Source organism: Chiloscyllium plagiosum, unplaced genomic scaffold (genome assembly GCF_037043375.1).
Source record: "Chiloscyllium plagiosum isolate Xiang-an unplaced genomic scaffold, Cpla_swu_hap1 HiC_scaffold_30, whole genome shotgun sequence".
In the NCBI taxonomy this organism is placed as follows: Eukaryota; Metazoa; Chordata; class Chondrichthyes; order Orectolobiformes; family Hemiscylliidae; genus Chiloscyllium; species Chiloscyllium plagiosum.
In genome coordinates, this window is record NW_028270168.1 from 17,483,829 (window position 1) to 17,502,227 (window position 18,399).

The following is an 18,399-nucleotide window of genomic DNA, read 5'->3' on the forward strand; positions in this document are numbered from 1 at the left end:
CACCAGTCCTACCAGTTGAGTTAGGCATCGACTTGAGTACTGTATAGATTCCTAGTCACTTCATTACAAAAAGAATATATTTGCACTGGGAAGGATATAAATAAGGTATAGGCAGATGTTTTCAGGAAAGATTGGATGGACTGGGTCTGTTCTCCAAGGAACAGAGGAGGCTGATCAGAGATTTGATTGAGATTTATAAAATTGGGATGGACCTCGATAAACATGAAGGACTTTAGCAGAGAGGTCAGTGTGGAGAGAGCATAGGAAAAAGTGAGGACTGCAGATGCTGGAGATGGAAGAGTGTAGTGCTGGAAAAGCACAGTCAGTTAGGCAGCACCCGAGGAGCAGGCGAATCGACGTTTCTGACATAAGCCCTTCATGATGAATGGTTAAGTCTGAAACGTCAATTCTCCCGCTCCTCCAGAGAGCATAGATTCAAGTGATTTGCAGAAACGTTATGGGAAAGATGAGAGAAAACGTTTTCATGCAGAACGTGCAGGACCCAGGACGCATTGCCTGAAAAAATAAAGGCAGGAATCTTCAACGGATTTAAAAGGTTTTATGGATGCGCACCTCGGGTGTAACTTGCAGGGCTACTGTTTGAATTTTGGAAAATTAGCTCATGCTGGATCACAAGATCTGAGGATATTAATGGCTTCACGGATTCGGACTGAGTTAGAACAGCCATTGTTTTCACTGAAGGGTCGCAACAGTTTTCCAGCCCCAAATATAGTTGCAGCAGAGGGTAAAAAAGCATTTGGAAAGCATTGTTCCAGCCCTGCGAGGAAGCGCTTGCTGATTATTTGGGTTGATCGCTGACGTTGTGATTCGGTCCTCCAGGGCTGCAGGTGGCGCTGTGGCTGGCTGTTAGCGGACTGCCGCTTGCTTCAGTTGTCGGCTCTGCTCCCTCGGGTCAGTCACCGTTGGGATGCTGCTTATGGCGGCTGTTGCCCAGGTGCGGATGTGTTCCCGGATTTCCCTTGTGTGTCTGCTGCTCGGCTCCTGGGCTCTGTTGAGCCTGTGTTCAGGAACACCTGCTTCGGCTTCGGAAAGTGAGGCGAATAAGTCCGAGAGCTCGAGAGGTGTTTCCCGCAACAAGAGCGTCAAGGCCTTCCCAGTGGTGACTGTCGACTTCGGTCATGTCAGGTCCCCGTTCGTTGTGGCGCTGTGGATCCTGTTGGCCTCCGTCCTGAAACTAGGTGGGTGAATGGGACAGGTATGTCCTGGTGTACTGCAGCACCGTACAGGGCGCAGGCTAATCCTACCCCGCTATCTGTCTTCGACCACCACGACCCCTCTTTCCCCGCCGTCCACCCCTCTCAGAAACTCAGAATCACATACTGCATGTGTCCATTCTGCCCGTCATCTGAGTGCTGGCCCTGGCCCTGGCCCTGGCCCATTCCTTGTTTCTGTATTTTCTTCCCCTTTCCCTTCAGGGATACAATCTCAGGATCAGGCGCTGATCATTTAAAGGGTGCGGTGAAGATAACTCACTTCATTCAAAAATCAAGGTTAATCTTTGGAACTCTGTGCCCCAGTAGGTTGAGGAGCCTTCATCTTGAATACATTTACATCTAATATAAACAAAGTTTTTGGTTTTGAGGGAATCGAGATATATGGGGAGCGATGAAAAAGTGGAGTTGAAACCCAAGGTTAGCAAGTATTGTACTGAATTGTGGAAAAGGGTCATCGTGCCATATGGTCTACTCCTATTCTTGTATTCTTGGGTTATTCTGCAAGCTATTCCCTTTCAGAATGTCTATTTGCTTCTTTAACAGATATGGAATGTGGTTCTACTAGTAACTTTCAAATAGTACATTTTAGATCATAAACATCCACTTGAAAATGGTTTCTCATTTCTAGTTTCCTTTTGGCAACTCTATAAACGGACTGCACTGTCTGCATTAATCCTCTAAAATATTACCTCAAACTTAGTTAAGTTAGACAGCCCTGATGTGACTTTAAATCCATGTTAGCTGTCTCTCTGTCTATGTTTCTCCAGCTGCAAATTAATTTTGTTCTTGACAAAGGTTTGTTATTGTTTTCCCTATAATCATTCTGCTTGTTGCTGCTGGCTGTCTGTTCTGTCCTTTGGATTATGCAGAGGATGCTTTTATTTGGTCTCAATGTTAGAGCATGTTCAGGTTGAGAGAATCTGAATAGATTTTACAATTACTGCCAATTTTGCTTGGGTATGTGGATGGGGTAACTCATACACTCACAATTAGTTATCTTTCTCATTTGATGTTTTTGCCTGAAATGGAAGTCATTTGGTAAGAAGAAAATAAGAACAGATTTGTACATAGAAACATAGTCATAGAGATGTACAATATGGAAACAGACCCTTTGGTCTAACTCATGGCCGACCAATATCCTAACCTAATCTCATCCTATTTGCCAACATTTGGCCCATATTCGTATACCTTTCCTATTCATATACCTACCCATTTGGATGCCTTTTAAATGCTGTCATTGTACCAGCCTCCTACACTTCCTTTGGCATCTGTCCACTATACCTCCAATTATAGTGTTATCTACAAACATACTAACTATCCCTCCTCTGTTCACATACAAATCATTTATATAAATGACGAAAAGTAGTGGACCCAGCACCAATCCTTGTGACACACCACTGATCACAGGCCTCCAATCTGAAAAGCAACTCCAACATCACCACCTACTGTCTTCTGCCTTCAAGCCAGCTCTGTATCCAGATGGCTAGTTCTCCCTGTATTCATTGAGATCTAACCTTACTAAACAGTCTCCCATGAGGAACTTTGTCAAATGCCTTAGTGAAATCCAGATAGATCACGCCTACTGCTCTGCCCTCATCAATCCTCTTTGTGACTTCTTCAAAAAACTCAATCAGGTTAGTGAGACACACACAAAGCCATGCTGACTATCCTTAATCAGTCCTTGCCTTTCCAAATACATGTAAATCCTGTCCGTCAGGATTTCCTTCAACTTATCCACCACTGGCGTCAGGCTCACTGGCCTATAGTTCACTAGCTGTTCTTTACTACTTTTCTTAAATTATGGCACCATGTTAGTCAACCTCCAGTCTTCCAGCGCCTCATCTGTGACTATCTATGATACAAATATCTCAGCATGTGCCCCAGCAATCACTTCCCCAGCTTCCCACAGAGTTCTAGGGTACATCTGATCAGGTCCTGGGGATTTATCCACTCTTATGCATTTCAAGACATCCAGCAGCACCACCTCTGTAATATGGACATTTTTCAAAATGTCACCATCTATTTTCCCACATTCTATATGTTTCATCTCCTTCTCCACAGTAAACACTGATGCAAAATACTCGTTTGGTATCTCTTCCATCTCCTGTGTATCCATACATGGGCTGCCTTGCTAATCTTTGAGGAGCCCTATTCTCCCGCTAGTTACCTTTTTGTCCTTAATGTATTTATAAAACACTTTGGATTCTCCTTAACCCTATTTTCCAAAAGTTATCTCATGTCCCCTTTCTGCCCGCCTGATTTCCCCCTTAAGTATACTCCTACTGCCTTTATACTCTTCTAAGGATTCACTCAATCTATGCTGTCTATACCTGATATATCTTCCTTCGTTTTCTTAACCAAACCCTCAATTTCTTTAGTCATCCAGCATTCCCTACACCTACCAGCCTTTCCTTTCACCCTAACATGAATATACTGACTCTGGACTCTCTTTATCTCATTTTTGAAGGCTTCCCATTTTCCAGTCATTCCTTTACCTGTGAACATCTGCCACCAATCAGTTTTCAAAAGTTCTTGTCTAATACAGTCAAAATTAGCCTTCCTCTAATTTAGAACTTCAACTTTTAGGTATGGTCCATCCTTTTCCATAACCATTTTAAATCTCTTTGAATTATGATCGCTGGCCCCAAAGTGCTCCCCCACTGACACCTCAGTCACCTGCCCTGCCTTATTTCCCCAAGAGTAGGTCAAGTTTTGCACCTTCTCCAGTAGGTACATCCACAAACTGAATCAGAAAATTTTCTTGTACGCACTGAGCAAATTCATCTCCTTCTAAACTCTAAACACGTGGCAGTCCCAGTCTGTTTGGAAAGTTACATGACTCTGTTTCATTGAACTTCACCCAAATCACCGGTGTACTGATGTGTTATTTCTGGATACAGTGTTAACTTCCAAAACATCAACCTGGCCATCATTTAGAATGTGAATATTAAGTTTTTTTGGAGTGTGGCTAGTGAGAGTCAATATATGATGCCATAAAATATCTGGCCCCAGATCCATCCAGCATTGGTATGTGCATTAATATCCTCAAAGAAGTATGATGGCAGACTCAGGAGGTTGGCCCACCAAGAAAACTCCCGATCGTTTGGTGAGTGCATCACAGAGGCAGTTCTGGGCGGTAATGTCTTTGGGGTCTGAGATTAGAGGAATGACCGAACAGAATTGAAGACCATAAATGCTGGCAGGATTTGCATTGGCAGAACTTCTTTGGGTGCTTTCCCTCAATATGTGATGTGTTGCTGCATATGTGTTCCCTCAATATGTGATGTGTTGCTGCATGGCTTTTATCTTCACTTAGCAGGATGAATGGATGGAGACTGGCTTAGGGAGGAGATGTTTTGAGTTTGCTACACCTTGTTCTAACAATCTTGTTCTAACAGTTCTGCATGACAGAAATGTAGAGGTTGTTTAGGAAGCACTTGCTGATAGTACTGGGCAGGTTTGTCCCACTGAGGCAAGTAGAGGATGGTAGGTTGAAAGAACCTTGGGTGATAAGGGATCTGGAAGATCTAATCAAGAGGAGAAAGGAAGCTTACTTAAGGTTGAGGAGCCAAGGATCAGATAGGGCTTTCGAGTGTTACAAGGTAGTTAGGAAGGAACTGAAGAATGAACTTAAGAGAGCTAGAAGGGGCATGAAAAGCTTTATGGGTAGGATTAAGGAAAACCCTAAGGTGTTCTACACTTTTGTGAGGAACAAGAGGGTGGCCAGAGGGAGGGTAGGGCCAGGAGTCTAAGGAAGTAGGGGAGGTTCTTTATGAATATGTTACTTCAGTATTCACAACTGAGAGGGACCTTGACATTTTCTAAGGACAGCACAGACTGATATGCTAGAACAGGTTGATGTTAGGAAGGAGGATGTGCTGAAAAGTTTGAAAAACCTAAGGATAGATAAATCCCTGGGCCAGATGGGATATACCTTAGGTTACTACAGAAAGCAAGGGAAGAGTTTGCTGCCCTTTGGCGATGATCTTTGTGTCCTCACTGCCCACTGGAGTAATGCCAGATGATTGTTCAAGAAAGGGAATAGGAAAACCCTGGGAATTACAGACCATTCAGTCTTACGTCTGTGGTAGGCAAGGTATTGGAGAAGCTTCTGAGAGACAGGATTTATGATTACTTGTATTATTAGAGATAGTCACCATGGCTTTGTGTGGGGCAGGTTATGCCTCACAAACTTTATTGAATTCTTTGACGATGTGACAATACACATTGGTGAAGATGGAGCAGTGAGTGTGGTATACATGGATTTTAGCAAGGTGTTTGATTAGGTTCTCCATGGTAGGCTCATTCAGAAAGTAAGGAGGCGTGGGACACAGGGAATCTGGCTGAGATACAGAATTGGGTGGCCCATAGAAGACAAAGGACGGTAGTAGATGGAAAGTATTCAGCCTGGATCTCAGTGACCAGTGCCGATCCATAGGTTATACTGCAGCTCCATAGACCCCCGGTTAGACCACACTTGGAATATTGTGCTCAGTTCTGGTTGCCTCATTATAGGGAGGGTGTGGAAGCCTTCATGAGGGTACAAAGGAGACTTACTAAGATACTGCCTGGATTGGAGGGCATATCTTATGAAGAAAGGTTGGGGGTGCTTGGGCTTTTCTCATTGGAGCAAAGGATGAGAGGTGACTTGTTGTAGGTGTACAAGATGTTGAGAGGCATAGGTAGCATGAATCGCCAGATACTTTTTCCCATGGCAGAAATGTCTATCACGAGGGGACATAATTTTAAAGGTAATCGGGGGAAGGTTTAGGGAAGATGTCAGAGGTATGCTCTTTACACAGACAATCGCGGGTGCATGGAACACACTGCTGGCAGTCATAGTAGAGTCAGCTACATTAGGGACATTTAATTGACTGTTGGATAGGCACATGGAAGACAGTAAAATGAAGGGTATGTAAGTTAGTCTGATCTTAGAGTAGGATAAAAGGCCGGCACAGCATCAAGAGCCGAAGAGCCTGTACTGTTCTATGTTCAATTTGATTAAACTGTGCAGAATTAGATATTGCTCCTTAGATTTGTTTTTAAAAAGTTTTATTTTGCTTTTACACAAAAGAAATTTACAAAGTTTGCAAATTTTGTCATGCTGTAGTTCAAATTTATCATTACATGAAGGGTATACAGTTCACATTCTTCTGTAGTGTAACTAAGAAACCAAACTCTAGTTAGAATTTACATTTTATGCCAGGTGAATCTTCATCAGGTGAAGGGTCTCTTCATCTGACAAAGAGGCAACCCTCCGAGAGCTTGTGATTTCAAGTAAATCTGTTGGACTATCGCCTGGTGTTGTGTGACTTCTGACCTTGTCGATCCCAGTCCAACACCAGGCACCTCCATATCATACAGTATTTTCAATCTGTTCTTCAAGGGTGTTGTGTGTATACCAATGCTGCGTGGATCAATGACTAAAGATAATATATTGCATAAACGTTTTCATGATGGAAAGGTGGTATAGCATGGTCCAGCTAAATGGAGCATTCTGTGGCAACGTAGTCCGATCTATCATCTTACTTATCTGGGAACTGAGAATGTGCAATGTTCACATGAGCATTTTATGCAAATCTCACAAGAAGGAAGCAACTTACTCAATGCCACTTCATCCTGATGGTCATCTTTGTGTGTTGATGCATTTATCTGGTTGTAGGCCCTCAGAAAACAAAGACCAAATGTTACTGAAATTCTGTCTGTCCCACTGTTGTGAAGGATGGATCTGGCAATATTGCCACAGATTCTTCCATTCAATTTGAATGTGCTGTGCCACAAGCTCTTCAAGGAACAGTTTGCACTGTAACATATTTTTGACCAAAAGATCATCTGGCAGTGGTTTGAGTGAACATTGCTGTGCAGCAGTAGTTTATAGGGCAGTTCATGCTGCGTAGAGCAATGCTGAGAGAATTTCTTAAACGATGACTGTATGTTGAATGTTTGGATTATCAAGATTGCGCTGCATACTCATGTACCTTTGTAATCTGTGGTACGTAGCAACGCTCTGAGAACATTCCTGAATCTGTTGGGCCAGAGTTTGCAGATTTGATCAGGTACAGGCAAACACATTTCGTTTGCAGATGTACAGGGGCTAATTTGTGTTTTGATGGAGCTCTGACATTTTGCAGCATTAGTCAGACTGTTTGTTTTCTGGGTTTTTTGTCTAAAATGCTGCAAGAGCTGTATTTGCTCCTTATCAGCAGCAGAAAAAGGTGTGGTACCTACCCTCCTTTTTAATTCCTGAGGGAGTTGTGTGACTATTTCTATTGCACAGATAACAGAGGAAAGAGTTCTCACCCCATAGCAACCGACAAGGAACTAATTTACTTTTAAATGCCAGAAAATGGAGAAAATACATGGACCCAAGCAAGTGAAGAAAGATTCAAGTTTCAGCTTGAGATGATTTGTTGGAGCCAGTCTATGTTTTATTTTACTCACAGTGATCAGAAATTTCACATTGTTTCTAATCTGAACCTGATCGAATGGCAAAGCAGACTTGACTGGCAAATGGCCTAATTCTGCTCCATATCTTATAATGTTGTAATATTACACAGTCCCCAGTCTTACTGTTATTCCCACAACTCCCATTTGTTCTTAGTGAGGTTAGGTTTATAGGAGTGAAATCATTTTAAAAGTCATTGATGGGATCATCAGTTTGTATGTCTCTCATTCTTTCTCTGTCCCAGTCTAGAGTGCACTGATACACCAGGTGGTCTCACTGGTCTCAGTTCAACACATGACTTTTTTCATTGACTTCATTTCTTGAGTATTAAAGATTTTTCTGCGAAAGTTTTATCATACATTTAATGAAGGAGACTTTTTTTGTGAGATTCTAAATGGAGTGTGTGTGAAAGAGCTGGTTGCATTTTGTCTAATTCTAAGCTTTAATATAATTATTAGCTTGGAGTTAAAGACAGACGTAAGATTGTGTGTTTTCTGAGAGGCACAGTTGGTTGTAGGGTGGGACTGCAGCAAACCAGTAAATTTTCCACACCACATGTTTGGAGTATTTGAAGCAGCCTTAAGTACATCTTATTTTAATGTGAGGAATGGAAACATTCTGTGATGGCAGAGTTTGCAGCTTTTGCTGATCTTGTATATTAATAAGCAGTGTTTATAAGATTTTCAGTGAACTTGGGCTGTACCCAATTGTTAACAAACCCATATACTAACATAGGAACTAGGAGCAGGAGTAGGCCGTCTAGCCCTGCGAACCTGATCCGCCATTCAAACACTTTGTGGACTCAATTCCACTTATGTGCGTTTTCACCATATCCCTTAATTCCTTTATTTTTCAAAAGAGTATCTACCTTAGCTTTAAAAGCGGTTACTGAAGTAACGTCAACTACTTCCCGGGCAAGGAATTCCATAGATTAACAACCTCTCGGTGAAGAAGTTTCTTCTCAGTTCAGTTCCATACCTGCTTCATCTAATCTTGAGGCCATGCCCTCTTGTCCTAGTTTCACTTATCAATGGAAACATCCTACCTATTTTTATTTTATTAATTCCCTGCGTAATTTTATATGTTTGTATGAGATATCCCCCCCCCCCCCCCCACCACCACTACCACCATTTCTCTGAATTCCAATGAATATAATCCAAATCTATTCAGCTTCTCCTCATAAGCCAACCTCCTCAACTCTGGAATCAACCTCGTGAACCTCCTCTGCACCCCCCCCCCCCCCCCCCCCCCCCCCCCCCCCCCCGTGCCAGTATATCCTTAAGTAAAGAGACCAAATCTGCACACGGTATTCCAGGTGTGACCTCACTAGCACCTTGTACAGTTGTAACATTACCTCTCTGCTTTTAAACTCAACCCCTTCAGCAATGAAGGACAAAATTTAATTTCCCTTCCTAATTACCTGTTGCACCTGCAGACCAACCTTCTGTGATTCAGACAGGGACACCCAAGTCCCTCTGCATAGCAGCATGCTGCAACTTTTTACCATTCAGGTAGTAATCTATTTTGCTATTACTCCTATCAAAATGTATGACTGCACATTTGCTAGCATTGTATTCCATCTGCCAGACCTTTGCCCACTCACTCAATGTATTTGTGTTTTTTTTAGATTAGATTAGATTACATTACAGTGTGGAAACAGGCCCTTCGGCCCAACAAGTCCACACAGACCCGCCGAAGCGCAACCCACCCATACCCCTACATTTACCCCTTACCTAACACTACGGGCAATTTAGCATGGCCAATTCACCTGACCTGCACATCTTTGGACTGTGGGAGGAAACCGGAGAACCGGGAGGAAACCCACGCAGACACGGGGAGAACGTGCAAACTCCACACAGTTAGTCGCCTGAGGCGGGGATTGAACCCAGGTCTCTGGCGCTGTGAGGCAGCAGTGCTAACCACCGTGCCGCCCTCTGCACATTTTGCTCTGCCACTCATCTTAGTGTCATCTGCAAATTTTGTCACTGTATGTGTGGTCCCCAATTCCAAATCATCCATATAAATTATAAGTAATTGTGGTCCCAACATCAATCCCTGAGGGACACCACTAGTCACTGATTGCCAGCCAGAATAGCACTTACTTATCCCTCTCTTTGTTTCCTGTCAGTGAACCAATCCTCTATCCATGTTAATACTTTACCCCAAACACCTTGCATTCTTATTTTATGTCCGGCACCTTGTCAAAGGCCTTTTGGAAATCTAGGTACACCACATCCACTGGGTCCATGTTGTCCACCTAGCTTGAAATGTCTTCATAGAATTCCAAAAGATTTTTGAAGCATGACCTGCCCTTCATGAACCCATGCTGCATCTGTAAAATGGGACCATTTCTTTCAAGATGCTCTGCTATTTCTTCCTTGATAATAGACTCGAGCATTTTCCCCACTCCAAAGGTTAAACTCACTGGTCTATAATTCTCCATCTTTTGGCATATATGCTAATGAGCAAAAGGGTTTTGAACAGGATTGCTGATGGCTTTTGCAACAGATTGTGCATTGACACACTGTTGTGAGTGGCGTACCCTCAATCTATCCATTGACAAACACACAGTTGTGGATGCAAAGAACTTTACTTTTTGATTATTAGCACCTTCATTTGGTAGGGGATTTTACCAACTGGTTTGTTTAAAGTGGGAATATTTTTGTGGTTTGAGATTTCATATGAGGGGTTTTGCTGAAAAGTCTGTAAAGATTAGCTTCCCTATAGTGTGAAAACAGGCCATTTGGTCCAACACGTCCACACCGACCCTCCGAAGAGTAATCTACCCAGACCCATTCCCCTACCCTATATTTACCCCTGACCAATGCACCTATCACTATGGGCAATTTAGCATGGCCAATTCACCTGATCTGCACTTCTTTGGACTGTGGGGGAAACTGGAGCACCCGGAGGAAACCCACACAAACATGGGGAGAATGTGCAAACTCCACACACAGTGGCCTGAGACGGGATTTGAACCCGGGTTCCTGCCACTCTGAGGCAGCAGTGCTAATTACTGAGCCACCTTGCCACCCTAAAGAGTGCAGTGAAACTGAAACCAGGAGTAGAGAGCAGAGAATTACAATATTATTTTGGGCAAAATGAATAGGTTGCTACAGAAATAAATAAAACATTGAAGTTGTTTGACTGATTCTGTGCCTGTTAACATGGACTCGACAGTCCTGAAGACAGTTCAAGTCTTGCACTGCTGTCTCATCTCAAGTAATTCTTGGTATCAGTGCTGGTGGTAAGGGTATGATTGGGAAAGTAAATAAAAGTTTGTATTTTTGGAGTGTGTTTCACAATCTCTTGACATTGCAATTCTTTCAAATTTATTGCTTTTAAAATGTTGTAATGTAAGGAATTGCAAAAATCAATTGCAGCAAGTTCCTAAAAACACAATGAGAGCATCTACTTTAGATGTTAATTGATGTATCAGGTTTTGCTAAGGCATCAAAGAGAACTTAGAGTTCTGCTGTCTACCTGAGCGTCCAGCCTGGACAAATGTGTAAGCAGTTGTCCAAAACCCTACATCTCTAACCTTCCTCCTGTTCAGAGGGTACTAAAGCATTCTGTTGAAGTGTATGCATCTGATACTGAACAGCTTCCATAGGAAGTCTGAAATAGAGTAGTTCCTGACATATTCAGGGATTTAAGATCTGTGGAAGGCAACAATTTTAATTCAAGGATTGAGATGAAGAGTTTATTACATCAGGATGAAAGGGATCCAAAGCTGGAACTTTCACTTGCAGGGTCAGTTGAAGCACTTTGGATTGTGCATTGGCCTCAATTCTACTAAATACAGGGACTGTCTCCAGCTTTGTACCTGCTCGACTTTGTTTAATACAGCCTCTGCTGCTCTAAAATAGAATAGAATATTGAGGAGGATATCCTTTATTGTCACGTACTCAAGAAGTACAGTGGCACAGTGAAAGGTTTACAGTATTGTTTCACATAGCACTATCCTAGGTGCAAAGTGACTAGGTCCAAATCTTAAATGCAAAAAGAGGAATAAAGAAGAAAATAAGTTGCATTACCTTAGAGTGATTCATAGTTCAAGTTGGAAATAAGACACGGTTAAAGGGATAAACATTACAGCCAGATAAACAAATTACAGATAAACATTACGTTGCAGTAGCAGGAGTTTCCTGCTTATCTGTTCCACATATTGTCTGACCAGCCTCACAGGCTGCTGACGGCCTACTCCAGAAAAAGGGCTTATGCCCGAAACGTCGATTCTCCTGCTCCTTTGATGTTGCCTGACCTGCTGTGCTTTTCCAGCAACACATTTTTCAGGCCTACTCCAGACCCCATTTCAATAATGGTGCCCACTTCTCTCCAGGCCTCCAGCATGCTCTGTTCTGGTTCAGCTGCTCCGCACCACTCCAAGCCATAAGCCCGCTCCACTCCAACACTCTGCCGTTCCACGCCATTCGGGCCTCCAGCCTGCGCTGCTCCATTCTAGGCCTCTAACCCACTCTGCTCCGGATTTCAGCCACTCCGGCTGTTAGCCATTCCTCACTGTTCCAGGCCTTCAGCCCACTTCGTCCCGGCTCTCAGCCACTCTGCGCCACTCCAGGCCTCTCGCCCACTCTCTCCAGTTCTCAGCCGCTTTATGCCACTCTCCAGCCCATTTCACTCAGCTCCTCTCCGGCTCTTAGCAATTGCGCATTGCTCCAGGCCTCTAACCCGCTCCACTCTGACTGTCAGCTGCTCCGCACTGCCCCGGTCTCCAGCCTACTTTGCTCCAGCTCGCAGCTGCTACAAGGGAAGTTTTCTTATTAGAGGAAAAAGCACTTTAAAATCTTAAAAAAAGAAGAGAATCAAAGAAAAGGGGGAAAAGAAACAGACAGGCTGAGGAGGCCGAACGCTGCCTACTCTACCACCGCCATCTTGTTTATGAAGTTATGCTCATTAACGACAATGAGTATGATAATTCAGAAATTGGATTTCTTCCCCAAGTCTTAATTAACTATAACATACCGGCTGTGACAAATCTTCAGAAGTAAACAACTCAGTCATATCATTCCGCGTTCTTCACATTTATCTTGTGTGTGATTTGAATGATATCTGTTTTCACAGGAGCTGATTCTTTTCAAAGGTATTTTCTATTGTCTTGAACATTACATTTTTAAAAAGGCATTCTTGAGATGCAGGTATTGTTGGGAAGGCTGGATTTATTGCCTACCTCTGTTTTCCTTTGAGAAGTTGACAGTGAGCCTGTGGTGGGAGTCTGCAATTTGCTGATTAAAAGGGTGATAAAGGCAGAAGTAAAACACTTGAAATATATTTGGATATGTCCTTGAAGTGCATTAGTTATCTTTGGTGAGAAGCAAGAGTTGAAAGTGAGATTAAGCTGGAACATTGTTTGTCAGCCAGTGCTGCAATAATAATGATCACTTTCCACGATAAAAAATTCTTGAACTGCTACAATCTTCATCGCAGAGGTGCTGCTATTATATTTTTAAGGTGAGAGTTATAACAATGAAGCGACAGTTTGTGTATGTCTGAATTGGGTTCTATGTGAACGGTGTTGATGGTGATCCCATACACCACCTGCCATTTTCATTCTGTGTGTTGGATTTCAGGAGTTTGGGCGATGTTGTCAAGAATGCCTCGATGAGCTGTGGCAGCATATTTGGATCAGAGCACTGCAGCCACAGTGCATCGATCATATGGATTTGAATGTGGTATGAGTTCACTGGTTTGACCTGTGGTGCTACTGAGCTCTTGAGTGTTGTTGCAGCTGCACCCAACCAAGTGTCGTTAGGATTCCATCACACTCCTGACATGTCACTAGACTGGTAATCTGGAAGTCCAGACTAAAACTGTTGGCACAAGTTCAAATCTCACCAAGGCAGCTGGTGAATTTTAAACTAAATTAGTAAACCTGTAATTGAAAGAGAATCTTGGCAGCAATATTCAATTGTCATGAAAAACTCATCTAGTTCTCAATGTTCAATTCTAGGAGTGGCACTAGAACCAAAATGTTACTCTGCTTTCTCTCCATAGATGCTGCCAGACCTGTTGAGTTTCTCCAGCAACTTCTGTTTTTGTTTCAGACTTCCAGCAGTTGTGTGTTTTGTTTCTCTCATGTCTTTCTCTTATCTGGCCTACATGTGACTCCAGATACACAGTATTGACTTTTAACAGCTCTGTCATGGCTTACTAGGCCACTCAGTGGAAGGGCAATTAGGGATGGGTAGCTTTCCCAGCAATGTCCACAGAAGAATAAATGAGGGTGCTGCACTCAGTCAAATAGGAGTCATTTCTTACTGAACTGACGCCTATTATAAGCTGTGTGCAGTTGGGGCACCAAGACAGTCAGCAGCTCTGGCACTTGAGTATTCTTTGCTTGAGTGATGCGGAATGTAACAAACAATGTCCAGTTGCAAAATTCAGATCTTCTTTTCACAACCAGACAAGTCTTGTGGATGCTGACTCAGTGGTGATGGTGAAATACAAAAATGTGGATAAACCTCAACATTCAGTTTTTAAAAACAAACACAAGTTATTCAGACAGCTGACTGTTGAATCTTCATGCTTAGTCCAATAACATTAGTTACCAATGGGCCATTCATAGAGTCACAGAGCTGTACAACATGGAAACAAGCATTTCAGTTCAAATCGTACCTACTTCCTCCACTTCTTCTGGCAGTTCATTCCATAGATGCACCAACCTCTGAAAAAGCTGCCACTTAGGTCACTTTTAAATCTTTCACTTCTCACTCTAATCCTATGCACTCGTCCTGGATTACCACCCCCCCACCCCCACCCCCACCCCCACCCCCACACACACACACACACACACAAAAGACCTTTGCCTATTTACCCTATCCATGTCCCTCATGATTTTATACACCACGGAGGTCAAACCTCCGCCTCTGACACTCCAGGGAAAACAGCCCCAGCCTATTCAGCCTCTCCCTACAGCTCAAACCCTCAACCTTGGCAACATCCTTTTTTTTGAACTCAAGTTTCACAACATCCTGCCTTTAGCAGGGAGACTGGAATTGAATGCAGTATTCCAAAAGTGGCCTAACCAATGTCAGATACAGCTGCAACATGACCTCCAAAATCCTATACTTAATGCATTAACCAATGAAGGCAAGCATACCATACACCACCTTCGTTATCCTGTCTACCTGTGACTCCACTTTCAAGGAACTATGAGTCAGCACTCCAAAATCTCTTTGTTGCGCAACACTCCCCAGGACCTTACCATTAAGTGTATAAGTCCTGCCCTGATTTGCTTTTCCAAAATGCAGTACCTCACATTTATCTAAATTAAACTTCATCTGCCACTCCTCGTCCCATTTGTCCACGAGCCCCATCTTTGTGCTAATATTTATCTTCAATTCAAATAGCATCCTAATTAATTTCCTTGCTCTGTTCCTACATCCTTTAATTCCCATTATCTTCTACCACCAATCTGCAATGCTGTTCACATGGTTTCTGTTCAATCACTAATAATAATTCTGCAAAACTTTATTTTTCTGTCAATCTTTGATCTTGTATCTACATTTACTCATTTTAAACCTTTAATTATTTACACAGTCTGGTTGAAACTACCTTGTTCCATGCTTTCAGAATTTTAATAACTTTTCAAATCACTCTCTCATTCCAATGAAAAGATTCCCAGTTCAAATCTGTCAATGTATTTGTATTTCCTCCTACATTGCAAAATCTGATTGAATTTGGGCTGAACTCTATTGCCTCAATATCTTTTCTCTTGTGTAAATACCAAGATTGCACAGACCTTGAACTGTGGTCTCAGAAAGGTTTTAAGTTCGCAAGAAGTTAGAGAGTTGTAAACACGGCCCAGTCCATCACTCAAACTAGTCTCCCATCAATTGACTCCACCTATATTTACATTGCATTGGGAAAGCAACCAGCATAATCACAGACCCCTCCCACCCAGTTATACTCCCTTTCACCTTCTTCCATTGGGCAAAAGATATGCAAGTTTGAATACACATGAACAGGTTCAAGAACAGCTTCTTCCCCGCTGTTATCAGACTTTTGAATGGACCTTTTAAATGTTAATGTTGATCTCTCTGTGCACCATCTTGGCAGCTCAAACATTGTATCTTGCAATCTGTTCTGTTACCCTGTTGCACTTATGGTGCAATCTGCCTGTAAAGCATTTAAGACACTTTTTACTGTACCTTGGAACATAATACTGTAATAAATCAAATGATTTTTTGTAAAGCCTAGTCTTATTTTAGGCCCATTTCTCCTTTGAGGGTAGGGCTTTGGCCTTGTGAATCTGATCTCCATATCCTCCTCCACTGCATCAGCTAGCCTTCTCTGATTCAAAGTGTGCAATTCTTTGGAGAAAGAAACTTTGGTCAGATATCTGTTTCTTTGAAATACGATCTGGATGAAGTTATTTCCTTCAGCCTTCATTGGGAAAGAGACATTCAACTATAACATAAGAAATAGAAGCCTCACTACCAGAATTCAAATTAGTCCAGATACTAGACAAGGGTGTTTTGATCAACAGAAGCTTAATAACAGTCTGAATATGGAGGAAAGCACCTAACTCAGTCTGGCTATTACAGCAGAAGTTACCATTTGAACAATAGTGCTGAGAAATGTATACTGGGAAATCCCATTGAGCAGTTCATAGGTCATTCATGTGTGATTCAATACCATAATGTCGTAAAGTGCCCAAAGTTGAAGAGGCAGGGTTTTTGAAATAACTCATGACAAAGAGAATTTTGAGGAAGAGCTTGAAGCTAATGATAAACCTGAACAAAATATATTTACCTCAAGGCATTTTAGTCCTATAATGAATGTGTTAGTTGCAGACCCTTAATTGAGTTGTATTAGATAAAGTGCTTGTATTTCAATAATATGTGGGACAGATGGTTTAAATGTTACCTTGATTCCCTAAGAAATGAGGATTGTCACAAGATTAAGGAATTTTAAAGCACTACTTGCTTTAGATTTGGTAAACCTTGATGTCACCAAAGAAAGTTGTAATTCCATGTCACATAACTGGAGTAAGCCATTTTATAATTGCTGTTGTAGTCTTGAGTAAGATACCTAAGCTGCTGATTCATTGTCATGATGTCTCAATTCAAGGTTGATGTCTTACGCAAGGCTCTGGGTTTCTGCCGTGGTCTTCATGTGACTGAACAACTGATTATCAATTCTCTGCTCTTTAGGCATGGACAGGATATCCTAAAAGGTGCAGAATCCATACTGCAGCATTTGCTTCCTTTTTCTTCTCTCTCTGGTTAATAAGGTTTTGTGATTCAGCATAATACAGCTTTATGGACAAGTTGTTATAATTTTGAACGATTGGCAGTAAGCTCCACCCAGTCATAAATATCAATACTGCTGTATTTCATGGTGAGTTTCAAAGAGACCTTCCAGCATTTTTTTTTGTCCTGCCTGGTATGTTGGCCGTTTGAGAAAGCATGACCAAGTGGGACAGATGGTTTTCAACTATCAGGATTTTATGTCTAGTTTGTCTAAAATTGTAGGTGTTTTCCTTGAATATTTGTGAAGGTGGCTTTGAAAAACTGAAATTAAAACTGAATAGACCACAAATTTCCTCAAACCTGCTCCACTATTCACTAAGATCTTGGCTAATCTGAATATTCCACATTCCCACCTGTGCCCCAAAACATTTCACCCCTATTCTTATCAAGAATCCATCTACCTCTGCCTTAAAAAAGATTCAAGGAATCTGTCTGCAGTACCTTTTCATGTAGAGAGTTCTGGAGTTGTCCTCCCATTGATTATGGAATGTGTGGCAGAGGCATTGCCTATGGAAGTTCTCTAGCACTCTTATTTGTTGCTGATGCACAGTCCAGATCTCACTGCAGTACCATATAGGAGGGACATGACAGCAACTGTTCTCCACACTGGGATGTTTGTTGACTTGTGAAGGTCTTTATTGTCAAATACTGACCACCAAAGTTTTGAGAAGTCTGAGTTGATGCTGATGATCCAGCATTTGGTGGCCTTTTAAGAGAGTTGGCTGCACAGGTCGTAAAGTGTCCACATGTTCCGGCTGTTTATTAAACATTCTATGATAAAAAAGGCTTAAACTTCATATGGAGCTTAATTAAGCAATTTTTGGAAAAACCATTGATCTTTCATTTATTCAGGAGGGCCCTGGTTTTAATGAAAACATAAAATTTGGAAGGACTCAGTTGATCTGGGAGTGTCTGTAGAGAAAGAAGCTGAATTAACCTTTTGGGTTGATGTATTTTCTGGAGTTTTTCTAGTGTTGTCAGTTTTTATTTTCAATTTTGAGCATCTGCAGTATTTTGCATTTGTTTGTGGTTGCAAAACCTGATGTTTCTCATTGGTGTTAGTCAGGTATTGTTGGTGTTCAATGATCAGGATACGAAAACAGCATTGTCTTAAAGTTAGAAGCAATTTGCTCACATTTCTTATTAACTAATACAGGCTGACAAAGATTAGTAATCTCGGTAAAAGTACTGAAGTAGACTGTGTTTTTTCCGTTATAAACCTTCCATTAGCACAAGATGGTTGTCATTGATCTGAAAAAATAGAACAAAGAAATACTTTCATCCTGCAATTTATTGATCTGCCTGTCTGATTTAAGTATTTCTACAAACATAGCTTAGAAGATTACTATGAACAAGAGTTTGAAAAAGTGGGTAAGGACATGATCTGGGTAACCAGCCAAGTATCTGACTGCAAGTTGTGATACGTTTGCTAATGGTGAGTACAATG

At 41.9% G+C, this 18,399-nt stretch overlaps 1 protein-coding gene across 1 annotated transcript in view; it reads left to right on the forward strand.

Annotated features, from left to right (window-relative positions):
* The first annotated feature begins 900 nt into the window (after positions 1–900).
* slc9a1a (solute carrier family 9 member A1a) overlaps positions 901–18,399 on the forward strand; it is a 59,303-nt gene continuing 41,804 nt past the window's right edge. Inside the window, exon 1 of the mRNA XM_043717460.2 lies at positions 901–1,199. Within this exon, the coding sequence (XP_043573395.1) occupies positions 929–1,199 (271 nt within the window). The 5' untranslated portion in view covers positions 901–928. The remainder of the gene's footprint in view (positions 1,200–18,399) is intronic.